The 14,936-nt window shown below is 46.9% G+C and overlaps 1 protein-coding gene across 2 annotated transcripts in view; it reads right to left on the bottom strand.

Annotated features, from left to right (window-relative positions):
* Window positions 1–14,936, bottom strand: part of LOC129810664 (C3 and PZP-like alpha-2-macroglobulin domain-containing protein 8) — a 47,554-nt gene that overhangs the window by 24,782 nt on the left and 7,836 nt on the right. The window contains exons 6-25 of one of the 2 annotated variants that reach the window (XM_055861404.1): window positions 14,548–14,565; window positions 13,751–13,805; window positions 13,557–13,670; window positions 13,261–13,345; window positions 13,018–13,126; window positions 12,669–12,896; window positions 12,363–12,533; window positions 11,830–11,958; window positions 11,443–11,635; window positions 11,053–11,219; window positions 8,583–8,732; window positions 8,325–8,486; window positions 8,092–8,234; window positions 7,751–7,813; window positions 6,372–6,603; window positions 5,618–5,771; window positions 4,285–4,424; window positions 4,092–4,143; window positions 3,445–3,743; window positions 1,987–2,212 (exon numbers count right to left, since the gene is read on the bottom strand). In XM_055861404.1, the coding sequence (XP_055717379.1) occupies window positions 1,987–2,212; window positions 3,445–3,743; window positions 4,092–4,143; window positions 4,285–4,424; window positions 5,618–5,771; window positions 6,372–6,603; window positions 7,751–7,813; window positions 8,092–8,234; window positions 8,325–8,486; window positions 8,583–8,732; window positions 11,053–11,219; window positions 11,443–11,635; window positions 11,830–11,958; window positions 12,363–12,533; window positions 12,669–12,896; window positions 13,018–13,126; window positions 13,261–13,345; window positions 13,557–13,670; window positions 13,751–13,805; window positions 14,548–14,565 (2,890 nt within the window). Of the gene's footprint in view, window positions 1–1,986; window positions 2,213–3,444; window positions 3,744–4,091; window positions 4,144–4,284; window positions 4,425–5,617; window positions 5,772–6,371; window positions 6,604–7,750; window positions 7,814–8,091; window positions 8,235–8,324; window positions 8,487–8,582; window positions 8,733–11,052; window positions 11,229–11,442; window positions 11,636–11,829; window positions 11,959–12,362; window positions 12,534–12,668; window positions 12,897–13,017; window positions 13,127–13,260; window positions 13,346–13,556; window positions 13,671–13,750; window positions 13,806–14,547; window positions 14,566–14,936 lie in introns of both variants that reach the window. The other variant, XM_055861403.1, reaches the window with a different exon arrangement.

Here is a 14,936-nt window from a genome sequence, read left to right as displayed (position 1 = left end):
ATCTGCCTCTAACCCTAGGAAGCTCTTTGCCACCTTCTCCTCCCTGCTGAATCCCCCCCCCCCTCCTCCCTCTCTGCAGATGACTTCGTCAACCATTTTGAAAAGAAGGTCGACGACATCCGATCCTCGTTTGCTAAGTCAAACGACACCGCTGGTTCTGCTCACACTGCCCTACCCTGTGCTCTGACCTCTTTCTCCCCTCTATCTCCAGATGAAATCTTGCGTCTTGTGACGGCCGGCCGCCCAACAACCTGCCCGCTTGACCCTATCCCCTCCTCTCTTCTCCAGACCATTTCTCCCTTACCTCACCTCGCTCATCAACTCATCCTTGACCACTGGCTACGTCCCTTCCGTCTTCAAGAGAGCGAGAGTTGCACCCCTTCTGAAAAAACCTACACTCGATCCCTCCGATGTCAACAACTACAGACCAGTATCCCTTCTTTCTTTTCTCTCCAAAACTCTTGAACGTGCCGTCCTTGGCCAGCTCTCCTGCTATCTCTCTCAGAATGACCTTCTTGATCCAAATCAGTCAGGTTTCAAGACTAGTCATTCAACTGAGACTGCTCTTCTCTGTATCACGGAGGCGCTCCGCACTGCTAAAGCTAACTCTCTCTCCTCTGTTCTCATCCTTCTAGACCTATCGGCTGCCTTCGATACTGTGAACCATCAGATCCTCCTCTCCACCCTCTCCGAGTTGGGCATCTCCGGCGCGGCCCACGCTTGGATTGCGTCCTACCTGACAGGTCGCTCCTACCAGGTGGCGTGGCGAGTATCTGTCTCCTCACCACGTCCTCTCACCACTGGTGTCCCCCAGGGCTCTGTTCTAGGCCCTCTCCTATTCTCGCTATACACCAAGTCACTTGGCTCTGTCATAACCTCACATGGTCTCTCCTATCATTGCTATGCAGACGACACACAATTAATCTTCTCCTTTCCCCCTTCTGATAACCAGGTGGCGAATCGCATCTCTGCATGTCTGGCAGACATATCAGTGTGGATGACGGATCACCACCTCAAGCTGAACCTCGGCAAGACGGAGCTGCTCTTCCTCCCGGGGAAGGACTGCCCGTTCCATGATCTCGCCATCACGGTTGACAACTCCATTGTGTCCTCCTCCCAGAGCGCTAAGAACCTTGGCGTGATCCTGGACAACACCCTGTCGTTCTCAACTAACATCAAGGCGGTGGCCCGTTCCTGTAGGTTCATGCTCTACAACATCCGCAGAGTACGACCCTGCCTCACACAGGAAGCGGCGCAGGTCCTAATCCAGGCACTTGTCATCTCCCGTCTGGATTACTGCAACTCGCTGTTGGCTGGGCTCCCTGCCTGTGCCATTAAACCCCTACAACTCATCCAGAATGCCGCAGCCCGTCTGGTGTTCAACCTTCCCAAGTTCTCTCACGTCACCCCGCTCCTCCGCTCTCTCCACTGGCTTCCAGTTGAAGCTCACATCCGCTACAAGACCATGGTGCTTGCCTACGGAGCTGTGAGGGGAACGGCACCTCAGTACCTTCAGGCTCTGATCAGGCCCTACACCCAAACAAGGGCACTGCGTTTATCCACCTCTGGCCTGCTCGCCTCCCTACCACTGAGGAAGTACAGTTCCCGCTCAGCCCAGTCAAAACTGTTCGCTGCTCTGGCACCCCAATGGTGGAACAAACTCCCTCATGACGCCAGGACAGCGGAGTCAATCACCACCTTCCGGAGACACCTGAAACCCCACCTCTTTAAGGAATACCTAGGATAGGATAAAGCTATCCTTATGACCCACCCCCCTTAAAAGATTTAGATGCACTATTGTAAAGTGGCTGTTCCACTGGATGTCATAAGGTGAATGCACCAATTTGTAAGTCGCTCTGGATAAGAGCGTCTGCTAAATGACTTAAATGTAAATGTAAATGAATAGGAGGAGGAGAAGCAGACATTCAGATAATGGAAATGATAGGTCTTTAAGAAGGATGAGAAATAAATGGTGTCCCTCCTCACCTATCATGGAGGCAGTGGCGGTCTCAGAGCCAGGCACCACGTTGTGAGGGACGCCCAGGGTGAAGGCCTCGTTGTGGTTCTCATCAGAGTCCTCCTTCCTCCAGATCTTAAACTCACCCACCGAGCCCCAGCCCGTGGAGAAACCTATGTGACGCACCTGGCCAGGGAGGGGGCCAGACCACTGTAGGATCACCGACTCATTGGATGGCTGCAAACCATGTCCGACCTATCAGAGATCGATTTGAGAGATTTTAGGTTTTTGACTGGAGTGAAAGAGTGAAGTTGTCCCTAACCAATGATGCAGGGTCAGGTGTCTTTCATTGACCTAATGATTAGGATTGAGGGTAAGGTATCTGATTCTAAATCTGTGCTTAAGGGCAACTTCTACCTCGAGTACTGGTCAAACTCAGAGAGATAAACCAGGAGGTTGTAATTCAAATTCTATGGTTGTTACAACAATGTGTAGTGACCCGCTTTTTGCCAGGTTCAAATAAAAGCCTGACACGATATAAATGTGGTTCTGAATTTCACCCTGATTAAATGAATATCTAATAACATGATAGAAATAAGTGTTTGCTAATGCTGTATAGAGGAAGCCCCTGTGGCTTTAAGTCAATAGTAAAATACTGGAAGCCAATAAGATTCTACTTAAAAGCCATTTGGGTTGCTTTTGCATTTCAAATCCTAGGCACACATAAAGTCAATTTCCAAGAGTTGGCAACAGCAGTCTGCATCACCTTTTTCCTACATCCACTCAATCCGTAGTTCCAAATGAACAGATGGCACCCTGGGTATTTCTAGGCCTTTTGTAATCACATTAAACCATAGACCATGCAGAGCTGAAAATGAAATGCAATCAGTCACTAGAAAAATAAATGAATCTTATTGGGCCATACTGGGTTCTAGTGCAAGGTTTTAATTGCTCCCTTTGGTGAATGGTACGAGGCTAATGCAGGGTTCAGGCCCGTGTGCCAGGCAGCGCCATGCGGACGCCACAGATCACAGTGTCCAGCCCGTTAAGCGTGACCTCACAAGCATGTCATTAAAAGTGGCGCCAGTCCTCTTGACTACACAGCCCCTGTGCCTGCCCAGTCGAACACTCCCTCTCTAACTTACTACCCCAACTCACTACTATACTCTACCTCAAGCCCTGACTTGCTGACAGACTGAGTGTCTGAGTGATTGTCTGAGTGATTGTCTGTCTGTCTGTCTGTCTGTTTGTCTGTCTGTCTGTCTGTCTGTCTGACTGTCTGTCTGACTGTCTGACTGTCTGACTGTCTGTCTGTCTGACTGACTGTCTGTCTGACTGTCTGATTGTCTGACTGTGGCTCTTTGTTGGAGATGCCACAGTGGATCTGTGTAGGACTCATACGAGGACACAAATCCCATATCTCATTATATAGAATAGATGCTACAATAACCAAGAGAACGAGGCTTGACCACCCCCCCTCCTCTCACCTGCACCACACCACCCTTAAAGCTGACCCAGAAGCTGCGGAACTCATCCCAGGAGAGGATGCCCGGGGTGGGGGAGCTGACCACTGGTTCACCCATCTTGCCCAGGGAGATCCAGGAGCGGGTGTTCTGTCTGCCCCCCAGTACAATCTCCAGCATCTCAGCACAGTCGTGGGGGCTGGGTGAGAGGGCAAAATGGGCATCGTTGTGGGTCTTCACTGCCACCTCAAAGTGAGTCATCTTGGCCGGCTTCTTTACGTACTGGTACTCATACTTGTTGGGTGTGGAGATGTGGATTCGCTCTGAGAATAGAAATGTCAGATTCACATTAAATTGTTGCCCAGTGCAGAAAATAAACCAGACTGTAGAGGCAGAAAGGTATTGGGTAACACTTAAAATCTATTTGCTCTTATACCCGTGTAGTACTAAAGTACAACATATATCAAATCAAATTGTATTGGTCACATACACATAGTGCTTTTAGTTCCGACAGTGCAGTAATATCTAACAAGTAATTTAACAATTCCACAACAACTACCTTATACACACAAATGTAAAGGGATGGAATAAGAATATGTACATATACGGATGAGCGATGGCCGAGCGGCATAGGCAAGATGCAATAGTCGCGCAAATAACTGTGTACTGACCGTTGGGGCAGAAGAAGACACTGTAGGTGTACTGTCTGGGCAGGCCCTCTGGCTGTAGGGGGAGAAACAACATGTTAGAGCTGACATCACTCTCTACTAATGACAGTACATGGTACAGCAGTACATGGTACAGCAAGCATCTGCTCCCCATCTCAGCTCTCTCCCCAGGCAGTCTCTCCCCTATTTCTCATACCTCCACCAGGACACTCCTTCGGACATAGTCAAGGCCAATGGGGGTCCTCCGGTCCTCCAGATCATCTATGTTTTTGCCTGTTTTAGTTGACTGGAGTCCATCTAAGCAGCAGCCCGGCTCACTATAGGCAATGGCCCGTGCTACGGCAGGAAAAACAGAGACATACTTCACCTCACCATACTTTATATCAGGATGGGTTATTTTGCCTGTAAGTTCCCACTTAGCAGGACTTTATTGCATACATTTTAAGTACAAATGTACTGTATAAAATAAACCGAAGAAGCAGCCAAAAGACTATAGCGTGAAGAATGCTATTTGAAGAAAACATAGTTATGTTAATGAAATTGCTTTGAAATACATCTATCAACAACACAATACCACATTGCACAACAACACAAATCATGGTTGTCAAAGAACATGTAGTTCCCTTTGCAGAGGAGCACATTGGAGACGTGGCTGTGTGCCAATGTGTTCTCTTTGTATGTGTGTAGTGAAAGGGAAAGACTAGGGGCCAGGGGAACGAGAGAGCCGTGGGGGGCCCATTGACCACCAGTGACCTGAAAACTCATCAACATGCCACTGAGTGTCAGTGCAAGGCCCCGGCTGCTCCCCCGCTGGTGGCCTGCTTTGTACCTTTGATGGGACTGTTTGTATCGCTGGATGACCAGATCACATAAAGGCGTCAGCATGCTTCAGTTCGGCTGGCGGCTAGGCGAATCGAACGAGTGTGCTAGCACACTCCCTTAAAAGACCTTTGCGAGAAAAAAGCGGCAATAGTACTCATTGTCCAATTTGAGAGGCCGTAGCCAGTATACATTTCCTCAAAATAGTCACAATTAATCTAAGAGAACTCAAGAAAACTGTCATTCATTTTGAAGTTTTTGCAGAGGAAATCTTAGTCGCGCAATTTTACATCTAACTAAGATGTTTGGTGCAGTACTTCGCAATGTCGTCATAATATATGCACAAACTCTTTATAACTGTTTCGTCTGGGAAGAATGCAGAAGCCTTAAGCCTCAGGTCTTTTAGCAGTATTGAACCTCTTGAGCATATAGTACAGCCTTCAAAGGCCTCATGAATTTAGAGTTGGATGGAGAGGAGAGTTAAAAGGTAGGTGTTACTCATTCAGCATGTAACAACAGCATTCACAAAAGGGCAGTGTACCATACCAACCTGCAATATCCTATGAATCAAATAAATCCCCTAACTTCAAGAGTTACTAGCAATACGCTTACAATATCAGAAAACAGAGGTGTTCCGGAACCGTAAGAACTATGAGAGAACTTAGAACTCTTCCCCAGGGGTTCCCCAGTAACTGACTAGATGGAATAACCTGTGATGTTAGCCGCGCCCAGCTCAGTGAAGGACAGCACTATGGATGTGGGTGTGGCCTCTCCAGGAGCCACACATTTCTTCCTGGTCAAGTGATGCTTCCCGGGGTGACCCACAAACTTGATGCCTTTGGGAACGGTGACTTTGACATAGACCTGAGCAAGATGGAGAGAGGGAGACACACACACATACATACACACACAGGAAGGCACTGCATTAGCGCAACAGATATGGATATCTTCTGACAAGACATGATTTCGTCATATCTGCTCTCCGTTTCGTCCCTTCATGTAGCGTGACCTCCTCAAAGCTCTTAAAGGATTTTGGGGAATTTCGAATCACACTGCACATTTTCCATGCTGACTGACTCATGGCTCTAAGGCTCCCTGAAGGATTAAGTTCCACCCATCGTCCAAATTTCGCAGAGGGCTCGGTAATGCAGTCAGATTGTTTCACTGTTCTTTACCCACACGCTACAAGTCGTAAATAACTGCAGGAAATATAAGAATCACATGTTTTCAGGCAGACATCAAAGGCAGGGCTCCATTGGCTTACATAATCACCTAACATGACATTAAAGCACACCATGCATAGCCCTTCAACAGGCTCATCTGCCAACATCATGATGTCATCTCTGTAAACAGGAGGATGGACACACTTATGGTCATGTTAGGACCAGATTTCTCTGCTCCAAGCGTACATATTTCCTTGTGGTCGTCATGGTATAGGATCCACCCCTTCTTTCGCCCCCTCACCTCTGCGCAGGTAGACAGGTAGTTGTAAACAGTCAGCGGTACTTTGGTCTGCTCCCCACGTATCACACCGTAGGGGAGGGTGAAGTCGACGAAGAAGGGCTTGAAGGTACGAAGCTCCGCCCTCTTGGCAAGGCCCAGCCCCTTCTCCTCTGACAAGCCAATGGCCTCTGTTACCCAGGTGGTAATGGAGTCTGGAACGTCCAATCGTAACTCAGCTTCGCCAGTGACATCACTGCCAAAACAGATTTGGGTGGAACATTTTTACTCAAAAGCTAATGCACCATTCCAACAAACAATGTTCTCTAATCATGACCCCATAGAAAACACTGTTTCAGACTAATGTTTGGAACAAGACCACGTTATGGGAATGAAGGGGATTGATCTAATATGTGTCACATCTGGGAAACACCTGTAACTAAGTAATATTCTGCCCATAACACATTGCAATACATAGGTGTGAAAAACAGGCAGGTGTTCAAAAAAGCTGTAAATTAGTGAGATCATTGTTGGCTACCCGTACTGATGTTGGTTTTGGCCGGCTTTCACAGGGCATAATAAGTGTTCTCGGAAATTACTAACGCACTGCCTTTTGATCAAAGTCAACCCAAAATTACTTTGATACACTCAATAAGGGAAATCAAAGCGTTGGATTGAATAGGAAATTAGGCAGAACATAACTCTGCCCAAAGGAATCAAGCATATGGAAATCTATGGCCAGTTCATTTATATTGGCTGGAAATGAATAGCAGGAGCTGTTGAGAAAGCCGATGTGTGTTCCAAGACAACCCTGCTTAAATGGGCCACATTCACACCCACTGGGAGAAAGTGCAGTGGTGAAATATCCCCCTCTCAAATATGTGCTCCCTTACCCCTCCCACTCCTCCATCCTCACAGATCTGGAACACCACCAAATCCCAATTAAATACCCACAATCTGTTGCAGCTGAGACCATCTCCACCCACTCTCTCAAACACACACACACAAATGCATTCAGACACACAGGTGTCATACTCATAGGGGGCACAGGGGCACGTGCCAACCTCAGATTTGACCCGTAAAAAAATATAAAATATAAAATATATATATATTTTGTTGTTGTCATTTCTCTGTAATACTACAAGCCACCTAGCAATTTTATGAAGTTGGATTTAAGCTAGCTCAGATAGGTTCCCAATCTCCAAACCTCATACCAAGAAGCCATTTCAAGTTAGAGTAGCTAGCTTGTCTAACTATCTCAGCTGGTATGCCTGCTGGCAAGGTTGGGAGACTTTAGAAAAGCAAGCAATTAATAAATAAGACTTACATTCCTTTCAATCTTTTACCCAGACGCATACATACAAACACGCACACACACACAGATGATGTGGGTGTTCCTGTACCTGACATTGATGCAGTGCCACACCCACGTCTCCGGGAAGAATGTCCGCCTGCGCTTCTCGGCTCTGCAACCAAAACAACACAACCTGACATCAATAAAGGCCTTCCATTATGGATCTGGATGCAATAACCTGTAATTGGAAAATGGATTGTTTTTAAACCCACGCTGACATTTAAGGCACATGTGTGTAATGTTCATCTCAAGGATTGAAGTCATTTGAAGAGTAAAGTCCTAAATATTTATGGTCCCCATCCCAACAGTCCAGTTTCTTGTTCAGAATAGTGGGCACATTGACTAGTTCTAATGGGCAGAAACCTGGCGTTATACTGTATGTGTAGCTACCTGGGCACAGTGCGCGAGTGCATGGCTGCCACCAGTGTGGATGTGTGAGGCTGAAAGGCAGGAACGGCCTCATCTGTGTACATCCCTCCAGTCTGTCTGTGGTTCAGGGTCACCATGTCAGTCATCACCACGAGACCAGTCTCCTGTTACACATCACAGACACACATTGTAAAAACGATAGACTGAGGATCTTATGCTACGCCTAATGACTGGTGATTGGGCGTTGTTCTCACCGTGAAGGCGAAGCGGGCATCTTTAGTGATGTCCCAGTGCCAGGGGAACACTGAAGAACGCCTCCGTCGCTTAGACGACAGACCTGGCCACCAGAAGTGCCCGTCGTCTTTGGGGACTCCAAAGCCATCGGACACATCAAAGTCTGCCAGTTCTTTAAACACCTACAGAACAGTGGACATGGATGGCTCACATTATTTTCCTGTTCGAATGTAGTGGTACTATAGATTAGAAACAAGGTAAGATGGAGGGAGACAGACCTTGTCTGGACTGAGCTGGAAGTCTGGCTTGAGAAGGTAGAGGCTCTTGTCCACAGTGGCGACACACACGCAGGAGCCCTTCTCACCAGTGACACGCATACTGATAGGGTCACCTGGCATCGACTCATTGGTAGACAGAGAGACAGACACCTACAGACAAACAAAGATAAAGATGAGAGTTCCTGTGAGACCCATAGCCATGATGATGTATTTATGGTCAGGAGTCAAAAGTTAAACGCAAGGCCTGAAGATGGACAATGACAGCTCTAAACTTTAGCCCTTTATGTGTTCCTGCTGACCTTCTTTTTCCAGCTCCTAACCTAACCCCTCATCATCCTGCCTGTCATGACCCTGCGCGTGCACACACACACACACACACACACACACACACACACACACACACACACACACACACACACACACACACACACACACACACACACACACACACACACACACACACACACACACACACACACACACACACACACACACACACACGCACACACACACACACAGTCTCTGTCTAATCATGCCCATGCAGGTAGCCACACACACACCTCCCTACTTCATTGATTGCATACCAGGGAGCAGTAAATACTTCAGGGAAGGAGTTAACCCAGCCTGCCTAATGCAGCCAGCAACTGGGGAGCTCATGGGCCAATACAGTTGGTTGTTTACAGGGACTCACTGGCACTGGGGATCCCACTGTAGCATAGCATGAGACTTCAGTCAACTACACACGAACAGTGGGTAATGTCTCAGTCATCCAAAACTAGGGCTGCGCGATATTCCAAATGCCTGTATCGCAAGAATCAAGGTTTTGTTATTTTTCGTTTTTATGAGCGTTTATGTCCGCTTGTTCTCATGTTGTCTTTTTGGTCTCCTCTTGTCTCTTTCACGCCTTCTGTGCTGTGTGCAACTTCACATTTACTCTAGAGATCTGTATATAATGACGAGATGCTCATGTCTCCGCCCTAACAATTGGAGCCGTTGTCCCAAAGGCAGGAAGATAGGTGACAAGCTTAGGTCCAAAATAAACCCATAGAAACACATTGGGCATATTTTGGAGAGATTTTGGCAAGAGTGAAACCTCTTGCTTCGCCTCTTCCTTTCTGCTTACGCTTACACACACTCACACACACACACACACACACCAAGCCCCTCTCCCGCCACTCACAACAACAAAGATGAGAGATCACTTCTTCCTCTCTGACAAGTGCTTTCAAATCGCTATTTGCATTTGATGTTTGGTCCAACAGAATTGGTCACATGGACACCGAAACACATTGAGGCATTTTACTGTAACAGAGGAGAAGTTAACCCTTTTTATGTCTCAACTACTCAAATTGCACGCAAAACAGACACTACTAAAACAGGAGTATTGATGCACATTGGTTCTGGAAAATGAAGGCTCAGTTTGTCGCGCGCCATTGCAGTACCACTATAGCAGCATTTCTGCCAAAGGCTGTTATACTAGCTGTCTAGTGTGTGTTTTATAAATGTGCAATAAGTATAAAAAGATGCATTTGTATAAGAAATTGCCAACTTGTTCTCATTCTGAGAAATAAGGTAGGCCACTTGATTTCAACATGTGAACAAAGTGGACAGACTAGCATGCTGTTTAAACAGTTGGAGACAGACAGAAGGGAACAAAGTGGACAGACTAGCATGTTGTTCAAACAGTTGGAGACAGAACGGTGTGTTCATAACTATTACACTGGTCTACCTTGTCAGCTAGCAAATAGATCCAAGTTGGATAAACTTCAAATATAAATATTATCTGGATTCTCACTAGCACGTGGGCTTGTGCTTGAGATATTGTTTATGAGACCTGTGTTAATTTTCTATAATGCCTGTTTCAAGAAGTTAGTCATTATTAGTGAATGTGCATTCAGGTTAAATTGGTAACAAAAAGGGCCTTTTCATAGACTGACCTGAATGCCAGATCACTGATTATTGCAAAAAAAGCATCTATTTGAAATAATGAAATAATTAGTGGGTCTTATGGTTTTGTAAGGCTTATATTTAGTTTAGGTATCATTTCACAAGCCCTGAATTAATTTGATTATTGCTGACTGTTTGACATGCAGTGTATTTTACCTTTAATTGTACAGCAAAACATATTTTTTGAAAAATAAAAAATAATAATTGTGACAAGATTTTTAGGCCATATTGCCCAGCCCTATCCCAAACTGAACGTGGCCTGGTTGCCAGTATGTTTCTGATTTAGCCAACTCCTTTGTTGTCTGGTATGAGTTGGCTAAATCAGGGACAAACTGGCAACCATGATAGACCTACCTATCATTCTGACAGCTACTGTGTGTACAGGTAGGACTGTGTCTACAGGTAGGACTGTGTGTACAGGTAGGACTGTGTGTACAGGTAGGACTGTGTGTACAGGCAAGACTGTGTGTACAGTGCACATTGAGGGACGCAAGGACTCAGAGAGGGACGTCCTGTACGGTACCTGGTTCTCAAAGCTGGGCTGTACAGGGATCTGTAGACTGTCAGTGACGCCCTCTCCATTCTCCTTCACATAGTAGACCAGGATGCGGCTGAGGGGCGCCATGGAGTGTGTCACTGGGAAACGCAGCACCAACATACAGCTGTCTGTCTCACCCTGTGGGGAGGAGGCTGCCGGACCTGGAGAGCATGGGAAGAGAAGATGAGGGTAAACGGAGAGAGGAGATAAGGGGTGGAAGAGACAGAGAGGGGCGATTCAGAGCTAAATATGTACAGAGTTTGAACAACTATCCTCTATGCATTCTTAGCAGAATGCATTGAAACATTTGGTGCAAACATGGTGTCAATTGGTCAATGTTCTCTGCTCTTCATTATGGGACTCTATAGTACTGACCAGAGCCACTGGGTGGCGTGGTGGTGTGGATGTTCTTGTCAAAGGTGACCGCTGCCCTCTTGCTTCTGTGGGCTGTAGCGTTGGGCTGCTGCTGGCCGGACTGGACAATGTTTCCTCTGGAGGCGATCTCATAGTGGAGGGTGAAGTTACAGGGACAGGTGGACTTCAAAGTGACATCAGCCTCTTGACCGATCTAAACACACAAAAACACACACCACTATTACCCTAGGGACATCATTAAGGATCATAATAGTATTAGAAGTACCATGTTATTACTGCTTACATACAGTCTGTATATGATATGTGGCCCATGTCTCAACGATGCTGTTGGAGACCTGATGATCTGTAATGCTAGTAAAGTAATGATAAGTCGAGTGGAGTGCCTACCTTGAGAGGAGCGCTGAGGCTCTGGATCTGAATGTGACACTTGCTGGGGGAGTACCAGCTGCTGATGGACAGGTAGCTGGGGAGGTACTGGTCTCCAGCCGGACGGCCATCTATGGCTGTCACCTTGGTCTGGGGCACAACACACAACAGGATTTAACCCACCAATACATCAAGCAAAATCCTATCAAACAAAATCATGATAGCTCGGGTTTTATGAATAGCTCTTATGAGAAGCTAACTAAGCTCTAACCATGTCCACGTCCATCTCTCTCTTCCTCCTCCACCTCTCCCTCTATATCTCCATTCCCTCTATCTCTCCCTCTCTCGCTCTACCTCTCCCTCTATCGCTCCACCTCTATCCCTCCACCTCCTCCATCCATCTCTCCAACAGCCTCTATCTGTCCTCCTTCCTCTATTTGTCCACCTTCCTCTATTTGTCCATCTTCCTCTATTTGTCCATCTTCCTCTATTTGTCCACCTCCTTCTATTTGTCCTCCTCCCTCCATATCTCTCCACCTCCATGGTCCACTGACCTCCAGCCAGACGTACTGGGCAGAGTTGGGAATGGAGGGGATCTCAAACGTGGCCTGGCCATCCCTGGACGTCAGCTCGCTGGTGTACACGTTGTCCTTAGGGGTCAGCTCCGCCTTCACACGCACCCGCACCCCATCTGCTGGGCTACCGTCAGGGTAAGTTACCTCTACCTGGGGGACAGGGGGACAGACAATCAGGTCTCTCGCATTGAGACGCATAAGTGAACGCAAGTCTTGTACAGTCCAGTTTCCCTTGATAGAGGTCACGTGAAGTCAATCATATGAATACCTTTGGCTGTCTCTTACCTTTCCCTTGTAGGGCAGGCCAGGCTTGAACTGTTTGCGAGTGTCCTTTGAGTATTTGATGTCGATAAGCTGCTTGTGAACTGGGGTTGAATCATCAAACATGGTTTGTCGCCCTCCGTCCTTGCTGGTCACTGACACCCACATGTTCACCGTGCCCCGGAAATGATCAGCCACATCCAGGGGCATCATGTCTTTGACACACAGGCTGAAGGTCGCTGAGCCTTTGATCTAATAATAGTGGAGGAAACACAGACTGTTAAATATCTGAAATGAATCCTAAAAGGGTTGAATGTGATTCCATTTTCCTGATAGTTTTAGATTATTCAGCACTGCAGCAGGGTTCACTCACCTCCATTGTCTTGACCACAGGATGGCCCACCTCATGCCGGTAGTACCCAACCCCATTCACTGTCATGTTCACTGTCATCTTCCCGGTCACTGGCTTCCCAAAGATATATCTAAAGACAGAAAAGTAGGTTGTGTTTTAACAAGAGTAGAGGTGCTACTTTGCCTCTCTAATATTCAAAGAACAATATGTGTTAGGAAATCACATTGACCATGTTGAAGTGAATGATGTGAGTCAGTCACTCACCTGGCCCTCACAGTGGCCTGTTCACACATGTTGAGGTCCTGGATGTACTGTGGAGGGTCTATCACCAGCTCAAACTTGGGCATCACTGTGTGGAGCAGGGGGAGAGGAGTCCACATTATGCAAAGAGAGGCATGACAACTTGGCTGTACAGTCCCAGTTCAAACCTATAAATACCACCTCAAACAGAAGGGTCTTTGAACGTATCTATGTTATGTAATCATGCTGGAGTTCCAAAACCTTTCAACCCAAACCACATCCCAATCTGGATAAATGGTCACGCTCAGTTATCAACTCACCATACTTCTGCACTTCAAAGGACTTGTTGTAGGTGTGTCCCTGCATCTCTACAAAGATGAACCACTCTCCAAACACGGGCTGGTCTGAGAGAGGGAAACTCATGTTGACGACCCCTGAGGAGAAAAGCAGGGGTAAAAAAACAGTGTTTTTGACTCAGTCAACATCACATGATAACATAGGGAGTTTCTCTCACCGCAGCAGAGGGGTTTAAGCCCTTTCCACTGGACCATCCGAGATCCTCTTGGGTCCTGCAACCCAGAGTATGAATACACAGTTGATCAAGAGATTCTACTTTCATCAAAACAAGCAGCAATCTGTTTCTCCCTACGTGAAAGCTGTGGGGGATTGCCCTAAAACAGCATGAACTTACAAAAGTACTCATGAGTGAAGTTATGTAAGGGTTATGTAAATACATATATTGGGGATAACCTCTCCATGTCCCCCACTCCTACAGTAAGCTACTTCTTACTGGCCTAGCTCTGACTCTAGGAGAAAGACTAACACTAACTGCAATCAGGTAATTACAGCTACTCTCACAGAAACTCCCCTACCCAGAAGGCCACTGCTCTGCTGGCTGCAGGTGACAGAATAATACAACAGCTACACAGTTATTCTTAGTGTCTGAGCTGAGCTCATTTATACAACAACTTCTACTGGAATCTTAACACCAAGTAGCATATTTACACTACAAAGCCACTGTAGACAGAGCACTGGAGGACATGAGATGGACGGAGAGTGGGGGAGAGAGAGGAGAGAGATTGAAAAGCTAGTAACAGCAGGGGAGAGCAGCTGAGTCAAAGAGAGCTGTTCCTTTCATGTTCAGTGTTAGGTTGGTCTGCTTCAGGGGCCAGGCTGGAGCTCAGAGCACAGGCCTGTTATCAAAGTGAGCCCTTCCCTGCCCTGTAATCTTCTGCCTGGGGTTGGGACACTAAACCCTCAGTGTCCGTGGCCCTCCCTCCCGGCCCAAGTGGTCCTTCTCCATCCACTCACCACAACGTAGGCTTCAATCTGCAACCAGGGCAAAAAGAAGATGGGGAAAAAAGAGTCAAGGTTGGCACACACATTAGACAAACTGCACAGCCACATGGTAAAATATCTCCTCCCCTCTCCAACAATCCTCCATCTGTGAGTGCGATCGTTAGCCATTGCCAGCAGCAGACCTTTATAGCTCTAGCCATCAATAAACACACTGTCTACACAGTGGCAATGGTATATTTGGAGCCAGTTCAAAAATTCCAACAGAAATGACTCAAGGTTTGTGGAGGTAAATAGGTTACTGTACATTTAGTACACTCAGGCCAGGTTTCCCCCACTTCACTCCCCTCTGAGGGGTTCTTGAAAAAAATAAGTGTGTAAACTAACATGATGCCGCCACCCTT

The sequence above is a fragment of the Salvelinus fontinalis genome, chromosome 14 (assembly GCF_029448725.1).
Source record: "Salvelinus fontinalis isolate EN_2023a chromosome 14, ASM2944872v1, whole genome shotgun sequence".
NCBI classification, from domain to species: Eukaryota; Metazoa; Chordata; class Actinopteri; order Salmoniformes; family Salmonidae; genus Salvelinus; species Salvelinus fontinalis.
Note: the sequence above shows the minus strand (reverse complement) of the source record. Positions and strands in the feature narration are given on the sequence as shown.